Source organism: Lithobates pipiens, unplaced genomic scaffold (assembly GCF_037356315.1).
Source record: "Lithobates pipiens isolate NorthernLeopardFrog02 unplaced genomic scaffold, aLitPip1_a1.2 Scaffold_22, whole genome shotgun sequence".
Lineage (NCBI taxonomy): Eukaryota > Metazoa > Chordata > Amphibia > Anura > Ranidae > Lithobates > Lithobates pipiens.
This window is the reverse complement of record NW_027507784.1, coordinates 152,752,104-152,772,306: the sequence shown is the minus strand read 5'-3', so window position 1 is coordinate 152,772,306 and position 20,203 is coordinate 152,752,104. Positions and strand designations below refer to the sequence as shown.

At 43.9% G+C, this 20,203-nt stretch overlaps 1 protein-coding gene across 1 annotated transcript in view; it reads right to left on the bottom strand.

The window, feature by feature from the left end:
* Nucleotides 1-401: 401 nt before the first annotated feature.
* LOC143924264 (gamma-crystallin 2-like) overlaps nucleotides 402-20,203 on the bottom strand; it is a 38,712-nt gene continuing 18,910 nt past the window's right edge. Inside the window, exons 2-3 of the mRNA XM_077448471.1 lie at nucleotides 3,701-3,943; nucleotides 402-749 (exon numbers count right to left, since the gene is read on the bottom strand). Coding sequence (XP_077304597.1) covers nucleotides 474-749; nucleotides 3,701-3,943 — 519 coding nt within the window. The 3' untranslated portion in view covers nucleotides 402-473. The remainder of the gene's footprint in view (nucleotides 750-3,700; nucleotides 3,944-20,203) is intronic.

Here is a 20,203-nt window from a genome sequence, read left to right as displayed (position 1 = left end):
AGTGTTTTGTTTGCCACAGAGATAGCTGGGAACAATTTTACTGATAAGAGTTTACCACAAGCAGAAAGGGGAGTGGGAGAATGGAAGGGATACAGCTCCTGAGACGAACTGAGGACAGCACAATGTTAAGCAATACAAGCGTTCTCTTGCAGAGCCATTGTCAATGCTGATGACATAGTGGGTGGTGGAGTGGGAAAACAAGTCAAAACATCCAACATTTTCCAATTCTTCTCATTTTTCATGCAACCATAATGCTGTAATTGCTTAAAAAAATATTGACCAGAGGGTCAATGAAGCATGCACATGAAGTATTCAAAGTAATGCCTTTGGTCTGGTGACAGGATCCCTTCAACACTAGAATACATTTTTTTAAAAAAACTATTATCAAAACAGGAAAGAAGCAAGATTTATATTGATTTATTTTCTTTACAGGTATTAGTTAAACAAGTTTAACAAATTAAATAATGTTGCATCTAATGAAAGTCCATGATTTTTTTCAAAGATCCAACTCTAGCATTTGGGGCTCCCCAGCTGCTATATCTTCTGTATTCTCCAGGTTTCAAGAAGTATTGGTTTCCCCCAAAGCCAGGCTCCTCAAAGAATATCCAGTAGCCCTCAAGCACATTACAGGACAAAACATCATGAACATGGAAGCTTTCATAGATGTTAGAGCAGTCATTTTGGTATTCCTTCATCTGACCACGAAAGTCTTCTCTTTCATACAGTTTTATTCTGTAAGAACCACGATGCTATAAATAAAACATAAAAATTATATTTAGCTCAGACAGGGAGTAACTGCAAACTTTTGGCCTGGAGGGCAACTTCAGGTCTCTATGACCAATTCACCTCCCATATTGATGCAATATGAATCTTATATTTGAATGCTCAACACAAGTGCCTTGAGACAGTTTTGCATTATTGTAGAAACCAATGGCAAATTATCAAAATTTGTGAACTTAGTAACTGTTTTACCAGAAATATCTGTCATAATTCCAGAAACATTCATGGGTCTGTAGACCAATACTCAACTCAAAAAGAATTCTGGGCCTTATTTTTGAGACCCTCTTCTGCCCAAACCAGATATGATGCATAGCATACCGTATATACTCGAGTATAAGCCGAGATTTTCAGCCTCTTTTTTGAGGCTGAAAGTGCCCCCCTCGGCTTATACTCGAGTCATCGCTGTCTGCCCGCTCGATCAGCGTGTCGAGCAGACAGACAGCGGCCATTCTGATTCAAAAGCCGCGCCTCCGGCTCCGCCTTTGCCTGTGATAGGCGGAACACTGAATTTCCCAGCAGCCTGTGTTCCGCCTATCACGGGCATCCGCTCATCCTCGTACTACGGACGAGGATGATACGACGTCCGTGATAGGCGGAACACAGGCTGCTGGGAAATTCAGTGTTCCGCCTATCACAGGCGAAGGAGGAGGCGCGGCTTTTGAATTTTACAATGGCCGCCGACGAAGAGGGCACGGGACGGAGGCAAGGCAACGCACGGCACGGGACAGGACGGGACGGGACGGGACGGGACGAAGGCAAGGCACGACACGGGACGGAGGCTCGGGACAAAGGCTCGGGACACAGGTAGGCTGGACACACACACACACACACACACACACACACACACACACACACGGATGGAGACACACACACACGGATGTATGGATGGATGGAGACACACACACACACAGGGATGGATGGATGGATGGATACACACACACACAGGGATGGATGGATGGATGGAGACACACACACACAGGGATGGATGGATGGATGGATGGAGACACACACACACAGGGATGGATGGATGGATGGATGGAGACACACACACACAGGGATGGATGGATGGATGGACACACACACACACAGGGATGGATGGACGGACACACAGGGATGGACGGACACACAGGGATGGACGGACACACAGGGATGGACGGACACACACACAGGGATGGACAGGCATGTCTCACCCTCGGCTTATACACGAGTCAATAAGTTTGCCAGTTTTTTTGGGGGTAAATTGGGGGCCTCGGCTTATATTCGGGTCGGCCTATACTCGAGTATATACGGTACTTATTGTTTTTTAATGCTATCATATTACTAGAGGATGCTACCACATTGCAGGATATTTTTGGTGCCTGTTTTTTTGAAGAGGCTATAAGGGGTTTTAAGAAACAGTTCGCCATTAAAGAGATTATACAATGTCAAGACTCTGCCATGTGAAAGAGATTGCCATTTGAGAGATGCTGTCATATCGAATTCCTTATCTGCTTTCTTATGCCGCGTACACACGATCGAATTGTCCGGTGGACTTAGCCCTTGTACACACGATCGGAGATTCCGACGGCATGTGTCCGATCGGAGCGTTTTGTCGGATATTCCGACTGTGTGTGGTCTGTATCGGACTGTTTCCGTCGGAATATCCGTCGGACCAAATTTTCCAACTTGCCGGAAATATTTTCCGTCAAAATGCTCCGATCGGACATACTCCGATCATGTGTAGAGAATTCCGATCGGACAAAGTGCCACGCATGCTCAGATCAAATTCCTACATGAAAGCTATTGGCTACTAGCCTGAACATAGTCCCGCCGTAACGAAATAACATCATCACGTTCTGAACGATCGGACATTCCGACAACTTCGTCCGACCGTGTGTATACAACAGTTTCGGATAAAATCCGTCTGACAAAATCCGACGGATTTGGTTGTCGGAATCTCCGACCGTGTGTACAAAGGCTTAGTCTGCCGGACCGGACTTAGAAAGTAGTTTTGACTCAAAATGTGTCCGCCGGACTTGGCTTTCAGCGGACAATCCGTTCATCAGTGTGCTAGTCCGGCGGACTAAGAATGACGCATGCTCTGAAGCAAGTACGAGAAGGAAGCTATTGGCTACTGGCTATTGAACTTCCTTTTTCTAGTCCTGTCGTACGTGCTGTACGTCATCCTGTTAGAAATCACCGGACTTTCGGAGTGTCCGTGTGTGGCCAAGTCCGCTCGTTTGCCGGACTAAGTCTGCCAGACAATTCGATCATGTGTATGCGGCATAACAGAGACTAGGAAACTGGATTTATTATTAGCTTCTTGCATGTCTTTTTTTGTTTCAAAGCAGCAAGAGTTCACCACCTACCAGTACAAGATTTTAAATCAATATTTTTTATCTTATGAGGCCGCGTACACACGGGCGGATTGTCTGCCCAACTAAGTTCAGCAGACAATCCGACAGACAGTCCGTTCAAAATTAGCATGAACGGACTTGACCACACACGATAAGCAGACAGTCCGCTGAAAGCGTGCGTGATGACGTGTACAGCACATACGACGGGACTAGAAAAACGACGTCCTATACACTGCAATGCAACCTTCGGCCGTGTAAACCCTTTCTGAGCATGCGCCATACTTAGTCCATCCAACTTGCCTACACACGAGCGGACTGTCCGCTGAAACCAAGTTTGGACGGACAAAACCAAGTTTGAACGGACTGTCTTACGGAAATTCTGTAAGACTTTGTTAGTCAGACTGTCCGCTGAAAAAGTCCGCTGAAGCCCACACACGAGCGGATTGTCCGCTGAAACACTGTTCAGCGGACTAAGTTGGGCAGACAGTCCGCCCGTGTGTACGCGGCCTGAGAGTGCATTACAGTTACATGTGAACAATAAAGAGGCAATTACAGGCTGAAGATTGATTGCAAGAATAACTTACCAGTGGGATGGAGTGGCAAGATCTAATAGAGTCATTCAAACCCAGCCAGCTCTGGTAGTCAGGGTAATCTCCTTTCTTCAGGTAATATTGATGTCCCATGTAATTAGAACGTTCATAGATCACCCAGCAGCCATTCTCTACACGGATTGAATTGCAGCGTGCAAAGTAAAAATGCAGATCTGCATTGTCACCAGAACATTCATGGGACTTTCCCTGAAAGTTCCTGTCCTCGTAAAAAGTAATCTGCAATAAAAATGAAAAAAATAAAAAGAAGAGTTAGGAAAGTTACATATTTCAATAATACTTTAAACAACTTTGTTATTGTACAATGTTATAGCATTTTTGAAAATTTTGTCTAAAAAATTTAATTAGACAGGTGTCCAAATCACTGTGCATAACTTACAAACTTTGCAATTTTATAACCCATACTTATACAAGCAGATGTATAATGTAGAAATAAAACAGATGATTAAAGTATATCTAAGTCCATCAGCACAAATATTAACATATTGGAGCTTACCAGTCCTCAGATGCACCGGCTGCATTTGTTTTCTTTATTTCAACCTAAGTACCATACATTACAAGCAGAAAATACCTGTCGATCCTAACTGCATTCCAGTGTTCAAACAACGTTATCAGCATTCCCAGCTATTTTCTGTGAACTACAGACACTTCATGTCATGGAGCTGGAGAGAGGGGAAGTGTTCTGTTGTCCTATTACACTTGCTGTCTTTTGCCATGTACACACGATCGGAATTTCAGCCAGCAAAAGACCGATGAGAACTTTTCATTGGAAAATATGACCGTGTGTATGCTCGATCGGAATTTAGCTGGCCAAATTTCTGCCAACAAATATCAGAGAGCATGTTCTCTATTTTTCCAACAGAAATTCCGATTGTGTGTATGCAGTTCCGTCACGCAAAAACTTGCGCATACTCAGATTCAGCTACAAGATGGAAGCTATTGGCTACTGGCTATTGAATTTCCTTTTTCTAGTCCCGTCGTACATGTTGTACGTCACCGCGTTCTTGACGGTCAGAATTTGGTGTGACCGTGTGTAGGCAAGACAGCTTGAGTGGAATTTCTGTCAGAATTCTGTTGGGAAAACCATCAGATCTTTTTCCAACCATAATTCTGATCGAGTGTAAGTGGCATTAGAGTAACAATGCTTCTCCTCTATAGATACAGTGCACCAAGTGAGCATTGTCAGCCTGAAGAAAAAAAAAAAAAAGAATGCAGCCACCACATTTAAGGACTTACTGGCTGAAATATAATAAATGTTGGTTTAGATACACTTTCTGGGCTCATTAACAATGCCTTCATTTACATACATCATAGTGGGATTGATTTACTAAAATTGGTGGGTGAAAAATCTGGTGCAGCTCTTTATAGAAACCAATCAGCTTCCAGGTTTTTTTTTCAAAGCTTAAAGTGATATTACAGTCTTGTTTTTTTGTTGGTTTAAAAATAACAAACATATTATACTTACTCACTCTGTGTAGTGGTTTTGCACAGAGCAGCCAAAATCCTCCTCTTCTCGGGTCCCTCATTGGCATTCCTGGACCCTCCCTCCTGCCGAGTGCCCCCCACATCAAGCAGCTTGCTATGTGTCCATTCATTCGGACCCTCCCCCTTTCTCTCCTCATTGGCTCACTGGCTTTGATTGACAACAGTGGGAACCAATGCCACTTGCTGATGTCTCAGCCAATAAGGAGGGAGAGTCCCGGGCAGCCGAGGCTCTCGTGCAACATCGCTGGATCGAGATGGGGCTTGTGTAAGTATTAGGTAAGTATTAAGTAAGTATTAGGGGGGCTGAGGGGGGATGCTGCACACAGAAGGTTTTTTTTTTTATCTTAATGTATTTCTTAATGCATTAAAATAAAAAAAAACCTCTGCCTTCTGCCTTTAGAACCACTTTAATTGAACAAGCTGAAGTTGGAAGCGGATTGACTACCATGTGCAACTGCACCAGATTTTTCACTTTCCAGTTTTAGTAAACCAACCCCACAGTGTCATGATATTGTCAACACGTGCAATCAAAGTTGCCATTATTACATTATTGATCTCCTTGATCTCCCTCTAGTGTTAACCCCTTCCCTGCCAGTGTCATTTTTACATTGATCAGTGCATTTTTATAGCACTGTTCCCCAAAAGGTGTAATGTCGCAGTTCCGCTAAAAATCGCAGAGTAAAAGCAAAGTAAAAACAATAAAATAAAATAAAAGTCCCTAAGTCTATCCCATAGTTTGTAGATGTGATAACTTTTGCGCAAATCAATCAATATACGTCTATTGCAAAAAAAATTTTTACCAAAAATATGTAAACATGTAGAAGACTATATATCGGCCTAAACTGATCAATACATTTATATATTTTTTGGGGATATGTATTATAGCAGAGAGTAAAAAAATATATATTTTAAATTTTTTGTTTATAGCGCAAAAAATAAAAACCACAGAGGTGATCAAATACCACCAAAAGAAAGCTCTATTTGTGGGTAAAAAAGGATATCAATGTTATTTGGGTACAGGGTCGCACGACTGTGCAATTGTCAGTTAAAACAATGAAAAAAATGGCCTGGTCATTAAAGTGGTTAGTCAAAATCAATAGCTCTATACTCACTAAGCCCTTGTACACACAGTCGGAGATTCCGACGGAATGTGTCCTATTGGACCGTTTTGTCGGATAATCCGACTGTGTGTGTTATGCATCGGACTGTTTCCGTCGGAATATCCATCAGACCCAATTTTCCAACTTGTTGGAAATATTTTCCGACAAACTGGTCCGATCGGACATACTCCGATCATGTGTAGAGAATTTTGATCGGACAAAGTGCCACGCATGCTCAGATCAAATTCCTACACCAAAGCTATTGGCTACTAGCCTGAACGTAGTCCCGTCGTAACGAAATAACGTCATCACGTTCTGAACGATCTGATTTTCCGACAACTTGGTCCGACCGTGTGTATGCAACAGTTTCGGACACAATCCGTCGGACAAAATCCGTCGGACAAAATCCAACGGATTTGGTTGGCAGAATGTCCGACTGTGTGTATAAGGGCTAAGGCTGTGTGTTCAAAGAAAATGCAGCATGCTGTATTTTGTGAGTGTTTTATCCTCCATAGTAACTCAAACATTTTTATTTTTATTGTTTAAGTATGTGTTTTTGGCTACGTGAAGTGTGCATAAGTGCTAAATTAATCAGGTAATTAAAGGCTTCAAATCTAGTTTATAAACATTTTTACATTGGCTATTTTGCCATTTTTGACCTTTTTCACGCTTTCTAATCATCCGTATTTTCTTGATGTTTAAAAGTAAACCTTCCCATTTCTCAATCCACTCCATATGCTGTCTTAAATGCACTTCTTATTTCAAAATATGCAGCCCAGGCAGACTAAACAGCACTGCAATTGATATGCAAATTCTGACTTTTTTTGTCAGAAGTCAGATTTTCCCAATACCACTTCCCATGGTTAGTGGCAATTTCAAAGAGCAGTGACCCATGCGTATTATGGTAGGGGGAAGAGGTTTCTTTGACTGTAATTTAAAACCTGGCTTTACTTTGTGTTGTGCAAGAGACAAATTACCAGCTCACAATGAGGTTCTAACTTGGCCTCAGGGGACAGACTGGAGCTATGTTTGTCCTTTGATTATTCATAATGTGTTTTTGTTTTTATTAACCAAATAGTTTATGCCAGGGAGTGCCCTTTTCAAATATTGAAAAAGGAAAGAGTTGCTTAAAGCTGAAATTCACCCAAAAATATGGAAGCTACACTCTTCCACCTCCTCCTTCCTCCTCTACCATATGCGATTTTTTATGGGGGGGTACCTAGTTTTGGCAGGTATCCGCTCCCACTTTCTAGGCCGAGGCGATGTGAAAGGACTTTCCCCCCACCTGAAACCTTCTTTGACACATCACAGTTCCCAGGTGGCCATTCACACAGCGTAGCATTGCTTGTTCATGCGCAGTGGGAAGCTGGCTGTGAAGCCACAAGGAATCACAACCAGCTTCCCACAATTAACGTTACCTGAAGATGGGCAAGGTGAGTGTCTTTTTAGTCAGCAGCTACAGTTTTTTTGTCTGCTGACCTTTAATTTGTTTTAAAACCAGGCTGGAGCTCCTCTTTAAAGTAAAATGCTTTACTGCCTATTGTAAAATTACAGCCAGATGGAAGCCCTGTTGTTCTGGGAGAACATCATATGACGTCCTCCCAGGATCGCAGACCTCGCTCCTGCGTGATCTACAAGTACAATGTGATTGCTGTGGCCAATCACAGCAGATTACATGGCAATTGTACATAATAAAAGGCTTTGCCTTTCATTATGTTCTATTGTGATGAGCTATGTGGTTGGTCACAATGATCGGATGGTACAGACAGGCCCAGTCACCACCCATCTGTACCATGTGGCCAATCACAGCTAATCACAATAGTAAACACTGAATGAACAGTTTTCATTTAGAAAACATAGTTGCTTATAACTGTAAGGCCGCGTACACACGGGCGGACTGTTGGCTCAACTTTGTCCGCTGAACAGTGTTTCAGCGGACAGTCCGCTCGTGTGTGGGGCTTCAGTGGACAGTTTCAGCGGACAGTTTGACGAACAAAATTTTTCGGAAATTCCGAAAAACTGTCCGCTGAAACTTGGTTTGAGCGAACAGTCCGCCCGTGTGTAGGCCACTTTCGAAATGAGCAAACTGTTCCCGCTCGGAGGGAAGTCTGCTCATTTCGAGCGCATGTGCAGGTAGGCGGGGCCGTCTGGAATGGACTTAAAGGGGAACCCCAACGCCGAAAAAAATCGGCGTGGGGGTCCCCCCAAAAGTCCACAACAGACCCTTGTCCGAGCACGCTACCCGGCCGGCCAGGAAAGGGGGGCGAGCGAGCGCGCCCCCCCCTCCTGAGCCGTACCAGGCCGCGTGCCCTCAACATGGGGGGTGCCTTGGGGAAGGGGGGGGCCGCACGGCCCCCCCACCCCAAAGCACCTTGTCCCCATGTTGATGAGGACAAGGGCCTCTTCCCGACAACCCATTCACCTGTAAAATAAAAGTACCCAAAAAAAAACACAACACACGAGATAAAATATTTTATTGCACAGCTCCGGGGGGGGGGGTCTTCTCGCCGGACTCCTCCGCTATCTTCTTGTAGCTCTTTTGCTAGCGGAGGAGTCCGGCTTTCTTCCTCCCCGCCGCCGGCCTCTTCTCCCGACTTCGGGGGTCTTGTCCCCCTCTTCAGTTCTTCTGCCGGGCCACCGCGCCTTCTTATAGCTCTTTTGCAGGCGGTGGCCCGGTCTTCTGTCGCCGCTGTCGCCGCCGCCTTCCGTTCTTGTTCTTCTTCTTGTTCTTCTTGTTCTTCTCCAGGAGATGTTGACACGTCGCTCTCTCCGGCCGGAATGCCAGAGCCGCGCTGTGCGGCCACTTATATAGTGACAATGGGGCGGTGTCACATGGTATATGTCACATGGGTTGGTCACATGGGTTGATGCCTCATGGGGACTATGACATCGTAAGGGGGCGGGGTCACCATGTGACCAACCCATGTGACATATACCATGTGACACCGCCCCATTGTCACTATATAAGTGGCCGCTCAGCGCGGCTCTGGCATTCCGGCCGGAGAGAGCGACGTGTCAACATCTCCTGGAGAAGAACAAGAAGAACAAGAAGAAGAACAAGAACGGAAGGCGGCGGCGACAGCGGCGACAGAAGACCGGGCCACCGCCTCTAAAAGAGCTATAAGAAGGCGCGGTGGCCCGGCAGAAGAACGGAAGGCGGCGACAGAAGAACGGAAGGCGGCGACAGAAGACCGGGCCACCGCCTGCAAAAGAGCTATAAGAAGGCGCGGTGGCCCGGCAGAAGAACCGAAGAGGGGGACAAGACCCCCGAAGACGGAAGACCCCCGGAGCTGTGCAATAAAATATTTTATCTTGTGTGTTGTGGTTTTTTTTGGGTACTTTTATTTTACAGGTGAATGGGTAGGGGTACATTGTACCCCATACTCATTCACATAGGGTGGGGGGCCGGTATCCGGGGGCCCCCTTATTAAAGGGGGCTCCCGGATTCCGATAAGCCCCCCACCCGCAGACCCCGACAACCAACGACCAGGGTTGTCGGGAAGAGGCCCTTGTCCTCATCAACATGGGGACAAGGTGCTTTGGGGTGGGGGGGCCACGCGCCCCCCCCTTCCCCAAGGCACCCCCCATGTTGAGGGCACGCGGCCTGGTACGGCTCAGGAGGGGGGGCGCGCTCGCTCGCCCCCCTTTCCTGGCCGGCCGGGTAGCGTGCTCGGACAAGGGTCTGTTGTGGACTTTGGGAGGACCTCCACGCCGATTTATTTCGGCGTTGGGGTTCCCCTTTAAGTCCATTCCAGGCGGCGGAGCCCGCGACGTCTCCGTCGCGGGCCCCGCCTACCTGCACACGCGCTCGAAATGAGCGGACTGTTGCCTCGTGTGTGGGCGAGTCCGCTCATTTCAAAAGTTGCGCGGACTTAGTACGACGAACAAAGTTTGCCGTATTTGTCCGCTCAAAAGTGCCGTGTGTGGGCGTGTTCGTTCATTCAAAAGTTTGAGCGGACTGTTTGACGAACTTAGTTTCGGCAGACAGTCCCCGCGTGTGTACGCCGCCTAAAATTCACAATTACTGTATAAGCAATCATAGTGTGAAAAAAAAATCTGACAACCTCCTTGTCTCTTGTCACTGTATGTAAAAAAAGTATTATTATTTTTTTTTTTTTTTACACATACTGTTACTGGTCAGTGTCCCTGATCACCACCACACTAGTTATATGATGGCACTGTATTGCTCTGGTGAAAGTATCTAAAAAAATTTTTTTTGATTTATGTGAAAATATTTTTTTTTTTTCATTTCTTATTTTCCCCAAAAATTGTGACAAAAAATTACAACTTCAAAAGACTCACTATACCTCTTGCTAAAAACCTTTGACTGTCTGCTTTCCAAAAATGGGTCATTTGGGTCATATTTGTACTGTCCTGGCATTTTTGGGCCTCAAAAAATTAGATAGACCGTCAGTACATCAGGATTGATCAATTTGTATATATACAGTATATACCAGGGATTTGCAATTAGCGGACCTCCAGCTGTTGCAAAACTACAAGTCGCATCACGCCTCTGCCTCTGGGTGTCATGCTTGTGGGAGTTGTAGTTCTGCAACAGCCGGAGGTCCACTAATTGCATATCCCTGGAATATACCATAGTTTGTGGAGTCTATAACTTTCCTACAAACTAAATAACATACACTGATTTGAGTGGGGCCAAGATAAGCACAGTGATGATGTGCTGAGCTTGGTGCATTGCACTGTTTCCTTTTTTTTACAAACTTTATTGAGATATCACACAGATCACAGCCACTGCGTCTCGCACTGCGCAAAAAAAAAAAAAAAAGAATATATATATATATATATATATATATATATATATATATATATATATATATATATATATATATATTGCAGTACTGTACACCTGTGCAATGCAGTGGTGTGAACTAGGCACTTGTCCATGTGGTGGGACTGTGCTGAAATAGCCACCCAATGCCGTCCCACTGCATTTGGTGTGACACAGCACATTACATTTCTTTAAACCAGTAAATAACAACAGTTGAGCAGACACCCACACACAATGTGGTGCCATTTCACAAAATAAATGTAATAATTACAATAAAAAGAGGCATTTGCCTGTACATTACTTAGAAAGTATTACAATGAATTACTCTATTTTTTTTTAGGAATAAATGGAACTTCTGTTATATTTTTATTGTTTTTTTGTGCCCCCATCAGGGAGCTTCTCCTTTATTATCTGTTCCAGAGATAAAGAGATAAAGCAATAAAGGGAACAGAACCCCCCACCCGTAAAGTGTGGAAAGCTTACCTTTTATCATTTGTCACTAACACAAGCATTTCCTCTATTACTGTACTGCAAAACCTTGTTTTTCCCTATCTATCAGATTACAGTGGTCACCAGGACAAAAAAAGTATTAAAAATTATAAAAATGTACTTTACCGTCTGATGTCTTGAAATAAAAAAAATATTGGGAAAAAAAAGTAACAGCAATAAAAACTCTACTGTGGTATTAACCTTCCACTATATTATCTAGAACTAGAAAAAAATACAGTAAAACCTTAGATTGCGAGCATAATTCATTCCAGAAACATGCTTGTAATCCCAAGCACTTGTATATCAAAGCAAATTTCCCCGTAAGAAATAATGGAAACTCAGGTGATTCGTTCCACACCCATTTATTCATAGGTCTTTCAGTTTATAGTCCATATAAAAAGATTATAGCAATGTGATAGATTGTGTAACCATAAAATGTTCATGTAACAGCAATAACAACTGTACTGTGGTATTTACCTTCCACTATATTATCTAGAACTAGAAAAAAATACAGTAAAACCTTAGATTGCGAGCATAATTCATTCCGGAAACATGCTTGTAATCCCTAGCACTGGTATATCCAAGCAAATTTCCCCGTAAGAAATAATGGAAACTCAGGTGATTCGTTCCACACCCATTTATTCATAGGTCTTTCAGTTTATAGTCCATATAAAAACATTATAGCAATGTGATAGATTGTGTAACCATAAAATGTTCATTCACAAATGGAAGCCTCCACAAGGGGATTAGAAGCAAAATCCAGCAGGAGCTACAGAGTATAAAAGAGAAGCTCCTCTAAATGTAGCAATATGTTTACATTTAATGAAGGTACAACATTTAGCAACTCACATGGTTGATGATTAAAAGAGGCACATCTAATTATGTGGGCATCTGGGGTAAAGCTGTCCACATAGACCATCCCCCGCACCGCCGGCTCTCACTGCTGTCAGTCTGCAATCATGACTGGGAAGACTACCCTGCAGTAGAGCAGTCTGAAAGCGAGGCTTGAAGCACTCTTGGAGTGCAGCGGGGAAGGGATGACGTTGATGGTGGTTAGGGGGATGGTCTATGTGGACAGCTTTACCCCGGATGCCTGCATAATTAGATGCGCCTGTTTTAATCATCAACCATGTGAGTTGCTAAATGTTGTACCTTCATTAAATGTAACCATATTGCTACACTTAGCCCTTGTACACACGGTCGGAGATTCCGACGGAATGTGTTCGATCGGACCGTTTTGTCGGATATTCCGACTGTTTGTGGTCTCCATCGGACTTGTTGGTAAAATTGTCTGACAAAATGCTCCGATTGGACATACTCCGATCATGTGTAGAGAATTCCAATTGGACAAAGTGCCATGCATGCTCAGATCAAATTCCTACACCAAAGCTATTGGCTACTAGCGTGAACATAGCCCCGTCGTAACGAAATAACGTCACCACGTTCTGAACGATCGGATTTCCCGACACCTTTGTCCGACCGTGTGTATGAAATAGTTTCGGACGAAATCCGTCGGACAAAATCTGACGGACAGAATCCGACGGATTTGGTTGTCGGAAACTCCGACCGTGTGTACAAGGGCTTAGAGGCGCCTCTCTTTTCTTTTATACTCATGTGTGACCTGACGCTACTTGTATATCAAGTAAAAATTTATTTAAACATTTTTAAAACATTTTGCTTGTCTTTCAAAACTCTCTCAAAGTTACTCTCAAACCAAGGTTTTATTGTACTGAAGCTCTGCTTTGATAGTTGGAAAGTGTTAATGTTTCACTTTTATATATGGTCATATGTAATAATGTATCATTTGACAGAATGAGACTTCAGTAAGACACAAATTCTATTTAGACCTTTTAACCCTACTATACTGTAGATACTGTGTAGTCAAATTTTTAATTATTCACTACTTTATTGCAGTCACTACTTATTCACAACTTTTCTAACACTATTCATAACGTCCTGTATATGCAGACCTATTTGTTGCTCCTTTATAAATTGCTGCAAAAATGTCAAATGAGCAATATCAAAAAATTAAAAAAATATAGCCTTGAAAACTGAACCTGCCTAAAAAAAACATTTTTGGTATAAATATGACCTTGGGGCATGGCTTGGCGCAGAGAGAAGATGGACACCTGAATCAGAGCTCCCGGTCCCAGAGGTCCAGCGAACGTAAGCTAGGCAGCTATTCTGTGACACAAGATGGGGAGTACACCGCCGAATGCCTCAGCGATCCACTCCGGATCACCGCGGGGTATAGATCCCCCGCCTCTCCAGCACATTCCGGACATTTTCCGGTCACGGACCCGGGGAGCGCCTCAGGACGCGCAGGCCGCAGCTCACGAGGCCTCCTCACAAGGCAGAGCGACACCTCACTCCAGAAGCCACAGCCCTCAACATCCCCCCTCTGCCTCAGACACACATCAAGCCCTGAGCCTGGCCAATCTCTGCGCCGTAGCCACTGACATAAAATCTGCTATGTCTGCGGCAATCTCAGAACTGAGAGAAGACTTTCACAGTATGGCCATTAGAGTGGAGGAGGTGGAAGAGACGCAGGCCCGCCATGATGCGGCCCTGTGTCAAGTGCAACAAATTTCGGAATCGCATGCAATACATCTGCGTGACATGAACAGACATGTGGAGGACCTCGATAATCGAGGAAGGAGATGGAATTTGCGGGTAAGAGGACTCCCCGAAGTAATTGACTCCCCACAGCTCGTAAAGAAATCACAGCCATTTTTAACGGTCTGCTTGACCGACCCCCTGACACACTAATCCAGATGGAACGCGTCCACAGAGCCTTACGCCCTAGGGGCAGAGAGACTGACCCTCCCAGAGATGTAATTTGCTGTCTCTCTGACTTTATTCTCAAAGAGGAAATAATGAGAAAAGCCAGAAACACTGGGAGACTACTACACCAAGGTTCAGAAATAAAGATCTTTCAAGATCTGTCTACAATCACGCTTCAGAGAAGAAGGGAGCTGAAGCCTTTATTAGATGTTTTGAGAGCTAGAGCGATTCCATATCGGTGGAAGTTCCCGTTCTGTTTATTAGCCTCCGTAAATGGTCACATCTTTAATCTTAAGAAGACCTGGAGCATTTTTGTAATTCTCTTCACATCCCACTGGTAGAGGTACCGGATTGGTACAGCAACTTCCGCCTTTCTCCTTTGCGCCGAGCAGAATCAATGGATGGAATTGCTGAAGCGGGAAATTTCAGCCTGAGTCGTCGCCGCAGACAACACCACCCGTCTTCTCCACCGCGCTCAGCGGAAGTGCAGAGGAATACGAGCCCCACAGCATCTCTAGACCATAGATGACAGAGGAGGGCGTAGAGCAGAGCTGGTTGTATCCCCAACTCACTTTTCGTCGCGATTAAGCTAAGTGATAACTCTGTGCCTCTGACACTTTAAATGCCACTTCTTCATGAATTTCTCTGACTCTCTGCCAGATACTTTCCATTTTTTCGGCTCTTTCAATAACCTAACACCTGTGCATGTGCGTTGGTTGCTTGTGAAACACACCGCACGACAATACAGATATTGGCGCCTAGACTCTCTATCGCTAATATGCCTCGACAAGCCATACCTGCCCGGAAGCTTGACTGCACTGACATAGTATCGGAACATCTGACCAAAGTGCAGCATGTATCTTTTAGGCAGTAATGATCTTCTGTAACTAACTTCACTTCTCTACTTTTATTGCATATAAGGACGGTTGTAAGTATTAATCTGATCACACTTTCTCACAATGGTTAGGACTTGGACATGCTGTCTCTCTTTGATCCGTAACACATGAGATACTTACCTTAATTTTGTTCCAGGACCAGAAAATTCTACGGTATGATAGTCACTGATATATGTGATGATACTGGGCGATTATCCTCCCACTGATATTCATAGCCCTGCCCCTCATTGAGACCTGTCTCATTAGGGAGAGGACTCATACCACACTGTGGTCATTGGTAATTTTACCTATGTTTATGCTGGTCATCTAGCTACTGTTAATTTTTAATCTCTGATGCATAGATGTTATCTTGCTATGGTCGATTGTGACCTGCTCGGCTTCAGATATCCCCCTTGCGTCTAGAGCGAACAAATCTCAACATTGTTCACTCTTATTATTTGTGCCCAGCCTACTGTTAATCACAATTTTACACAAATAGGTGCTGGCACCCCTTCTTCTAGCATAAAACGGTCACGTCCACGACCACTTACAACGAGGCCGAGCGGGCACAACCGATCATCATTCCGAGTCGGAATCATAAAGATAGAGATTACCTAAGGGGACGTTTCGACGGTGCATGCCACCCTGTATACGGGAAGTGTACTGTTGATTCGCCTGCATTCTTACAACACTGGTTGCTGTTGCAACAGAATTTATGTTATACCATGGTTTGAAGGTTTATTTACATCTTATTCTTACTGTTTTGTTTTTTTTCTCTAGGGCTGTTTTTTATACAGTCATAAACTAGATTCCAGTAAATGAATAGTTAGCAAGGTTAACCAATCCTTTCTGACATTCAGAAAGTTAATATGCTGAGTCATGACAGATTCATTTGCCCTCTGATAGTTGTTATACGTATCCACTATCACATTAGTGTTTAGGGGCCTTCTTGGTCTGATCTATCTACCTGTCACAGTTCATCTGAGTACCCGAGTACCTGTCACAGTTCATCTGAGTACCCGAGTACCTGTCACAGTTCATCTGAGTACCTGTCACAGTTCATCTCAGTACCCGAGTACCTGTCACAGTCCATATACAGTGGTGTGAAAAAGTGTTTGCCCCCTTCCTCATTTCCTGTTCCTTTGCATGTTTGTCACACTTAAGTGTTTCGAAACATCAAACCAATTTAAACAATAGTCAAGGACAACACAAGTAAACACAAAATGCAATTTGTAAATGAAGGTGTTTATTATTAAAGGTGAAAAAAAATCCAAACCATCATGGCCCTGTGTGAAAAAGTGATTGCCCCCTTGTTAAAACATACTATAACTGTGGTTGTCCACACCTGAGTTCAATTTCTCTAGCCACACCCAGGCCTGATTATTGCCACACCTGTTCACAATCAAGGCATCACTTAAATAGGAGCTGCTTGACACAGTAAGGTCCACCAGAAGATCCTTAAAAGCTACACATCATGCCGAGACCCAAAGAAATTCAGGAACAATTGAGAAAGAAAGTAATTGAGATCTATCAGTCTGGAAAGGGTTATAAAGCCATTTCCAAAGCTTTGGGATTCCAGCAAACCACAGTGAAAGCCATTATCCACAAATGGCGAAGACATGGAACAGTGGTGAACCTTCCCAGGAGTGGCCGGCCGCCCAAAATTACCCCAAGAGCGCAGCGACGACTCATCCAAGAGGTCACAAAAGACCCCACAACAACGTCCAAGGAACTGCAGGCCTCACTTGCCTCAGTTAAGGTCAGCGTTCATGCCTCCACCATCAGGAAAAGACTGGGCAAAAATGGCCTGCATGGCAGAGTTCCAAGGAGAAAACCACTGCTGAGCAAAAAGAACATCAAAGCTCGTCTCAATTTCTCCACAACACATCTTGATGATCCCCAAGACTTTTGGGACAACATTCTGTGGACCGATGAGACAAAAGTGGAACTCTTTGGAAGGTGTGTGTCCAAGTATATCTGGCGTAGAAGGAACACTGCATTTCATAAAAAGAACATTATACCAACAGTAAAATATGGTGGTGGTAGTGTGATGGTCTAGGGCTGTTTTGCTGCTTCAGGACCTGGAAGACTTGCCGTGATAAAAGGAACTATGAATTCTGCTGTCTACCAAGAGATCCTGAAGGAGAATGTCCGACCATCTGTTCGTGTACTCAAGCTGAAACGAACTTGGGTTCTGCAGCAGGACAATGATCCTAAACACACCAGCAAGTCCACCACCGAATGGCTGAAGAAAAACAAAATGAAGACTTTGGAGTGGCCTAGCCAAAGTCCTGACCTGAATCCTATTGAGATGTTGTGGTATGACCTTAAAAAGGCCGTTCATGCTCGAAAACCCTCTAATGTAACTGAATTAGGACAATTCTGCAAAGATGAGTGGGCCAAAATTCCTCCAGGACGCTGTAAAAGCCTCATTGCACGTTATCGCAAACGCTTGGTTGCAGTTGTTGCTGCTAAGGGTGGCCCAACCAGTTATTAGGTTTAGGGGGCAATCACTTTTTCACACAGGGCCATGATGGTTTGGATTTTTTTTCACCTTTAATAATAAACACCTTCATTTACAAATTGCATTTTGTGTTTACTTGTGTTGTCCTTGACTATTGTTTAAATTGGTTTGATGTTCCGAAACACTTAAGTGTGACAAACATGCAAAGGAACAGGAAATGAGGAAGGGGGCAAACACTTTTTCACACCACTGTAAATACCTGTCACTGCCCTTCAGAGTACCCAAATACCAGTCACCAAGCCATCAGAGTACCTGTCACAGTCCATCATGGTACCCAAGTATCTGTCACGGTTCAACAGTGTACCCGAGTACCTGTCACAGCCCCTTCTTTGTCCTCTTACTCAGAAGAAACAATGTTTACTCCCGGCAGAACACTCTGAAATTGTTATTTCAACCGCTCCCCTTCTTATAACCCACTCATATGTGCCAATAGCTTGCTCTGATCTCCAGCATCTTAGACCTCACGGGACTCTAGACTCACTACTCATAGAAATCCTTTTTTCTTGTCCACCAAACACTCTCACACACAGGGATCTCGAAAGAGAATCGCCTGACCCTTATTGGGTTTAAAAATCGGTATAACTTATTTATAGTTGCCGACCCCAATAATCTACATATCCCTCCCCAGGGGTGTCCTTTCCATACCTTCCATACCATACCTTACTCTGCGGGTGGGACTACACCTACCCCACGTCTTTCCACACTGCTTCCTATTTTCTGATCCTTCTGGTGCCCCTTCCTCCCCTTACTCCCTTTACCTACCCCTCTCTTACTCCTTCACCTATTTCAAACAAATTACAATAGCCTACCACTGGGGACACACAGCTTCCTGACTTTCCTACCATACTAATCATCTGCTTACAATGACATCCTCAAAGACCATGACTGTACCTAAATCTTTAAAACGAATCTCCCTGAACGCATAAGGGTTGAACCTCCCAGAAAAAAGATCTCACCTATTAACCAGTCTACAGGGGATGCGGGCGGACGTGATTTTCCCACAGGAGACTTACTTCAGCTCTCAGGCCACACCGAAACTCTCCAATCGCTATTACCTGACCAGCTACCATGCGAATACGCCCAATTAAAAAACAAAAGGGGTGTCTATATCACTATCCAAAAATGTATCTATACAAATCACAGACTCACTGAGAGATACCCAAGGCAGGTTTCTTTTCCATGAAAGGCACGTGGTACGGTAAGCCCATAACACTGGCTAATATTTATAGTCCAAACTCAGCTCAAGTTACCTTCTTCCGAGAAACCATTGCCCAGCTTACCACATTTCAATCTGGGGTAATAATACTTGGTGGAGAATTTAATGTCCTTTTAGAACCACTTCTTGACACTTCAGCAGGTACTTCACATCTACCGTACAGAGCTCTCCGATAAATAAAGTTATCCCTACAATCCCTCATGTTGCATGATACCTGGCGTACCCTAAATCCCACAGACAAAGACTTCACTTTTTTCTCAGCCCCCCATAACCGATACTCTCAACTCGATTATATCTTTCTTACCCAATCTGACCTCCCCCTTCTTTCTACAGCCAAAATTGAATCTATGACTATATCCGACCACCATCCAGTATCAATCGCATTAACACTCCCAGAAGCCCAGGAACGTACTCATATCTGGACAATGAATCCACACATCTTAACAGACTCACTGCACGCTATTGAAATACACCAATGCCTAACAGAATATTTTGCAAATAACGACACTCCTGACACATCACCCTTGATGCAATGGGTTGCTCACAAATGTGTAGTGAGGGGTAAATTGATCTCCATTTCTGCAAAGATTGATCTTTTTAATAAACTCAAAAAGTTAGAAACTGTCCATAAACGAACCCTAGCTTCTCAAACTCTCTCAGAAATACAAGAGATTTGTACTTCCATTCAAACGGAATTGAACAGAAGGGTGAAAAGAAAGTTTCTTCTTTTTAAAAGACAATTCTACGAATTTGGTAACAAAAGTGGCCGTCTACTGGCCAGAGCCCTACAAACCCACAAATCTAAACTGAATGTTCATTGCTTACACTCATTGATAATAAGGATATTGTGACAGAATTTGAAAACTTCTACTCCAAGCTATATAACTTACATGGAGCCACCGACTCGACTAAATCTCACACAACCCGATCACAACTGATACAAAAATTTTTAGAACAACACTGCCCTAAATTAAATAATGCTGACCTAGATAGCTTAGAGGGTCCCATTAGTCGACACGAGTGGGATGTAGCCCTCAAACAAACTAAAGTAGGCAAAAGCCCAGGGCCAGATGGGCTTCCAACGGCGTATTATAAGACCTTCTCAGACACCTTAAGAGATCCCTTCATGAAAGTGTTCAACTCCCTGACTACTCAAAATCATATCTTATGTATATAGGGGCTCCTGCGCTATATGTAAAAATGGTTAAATAAAAAGG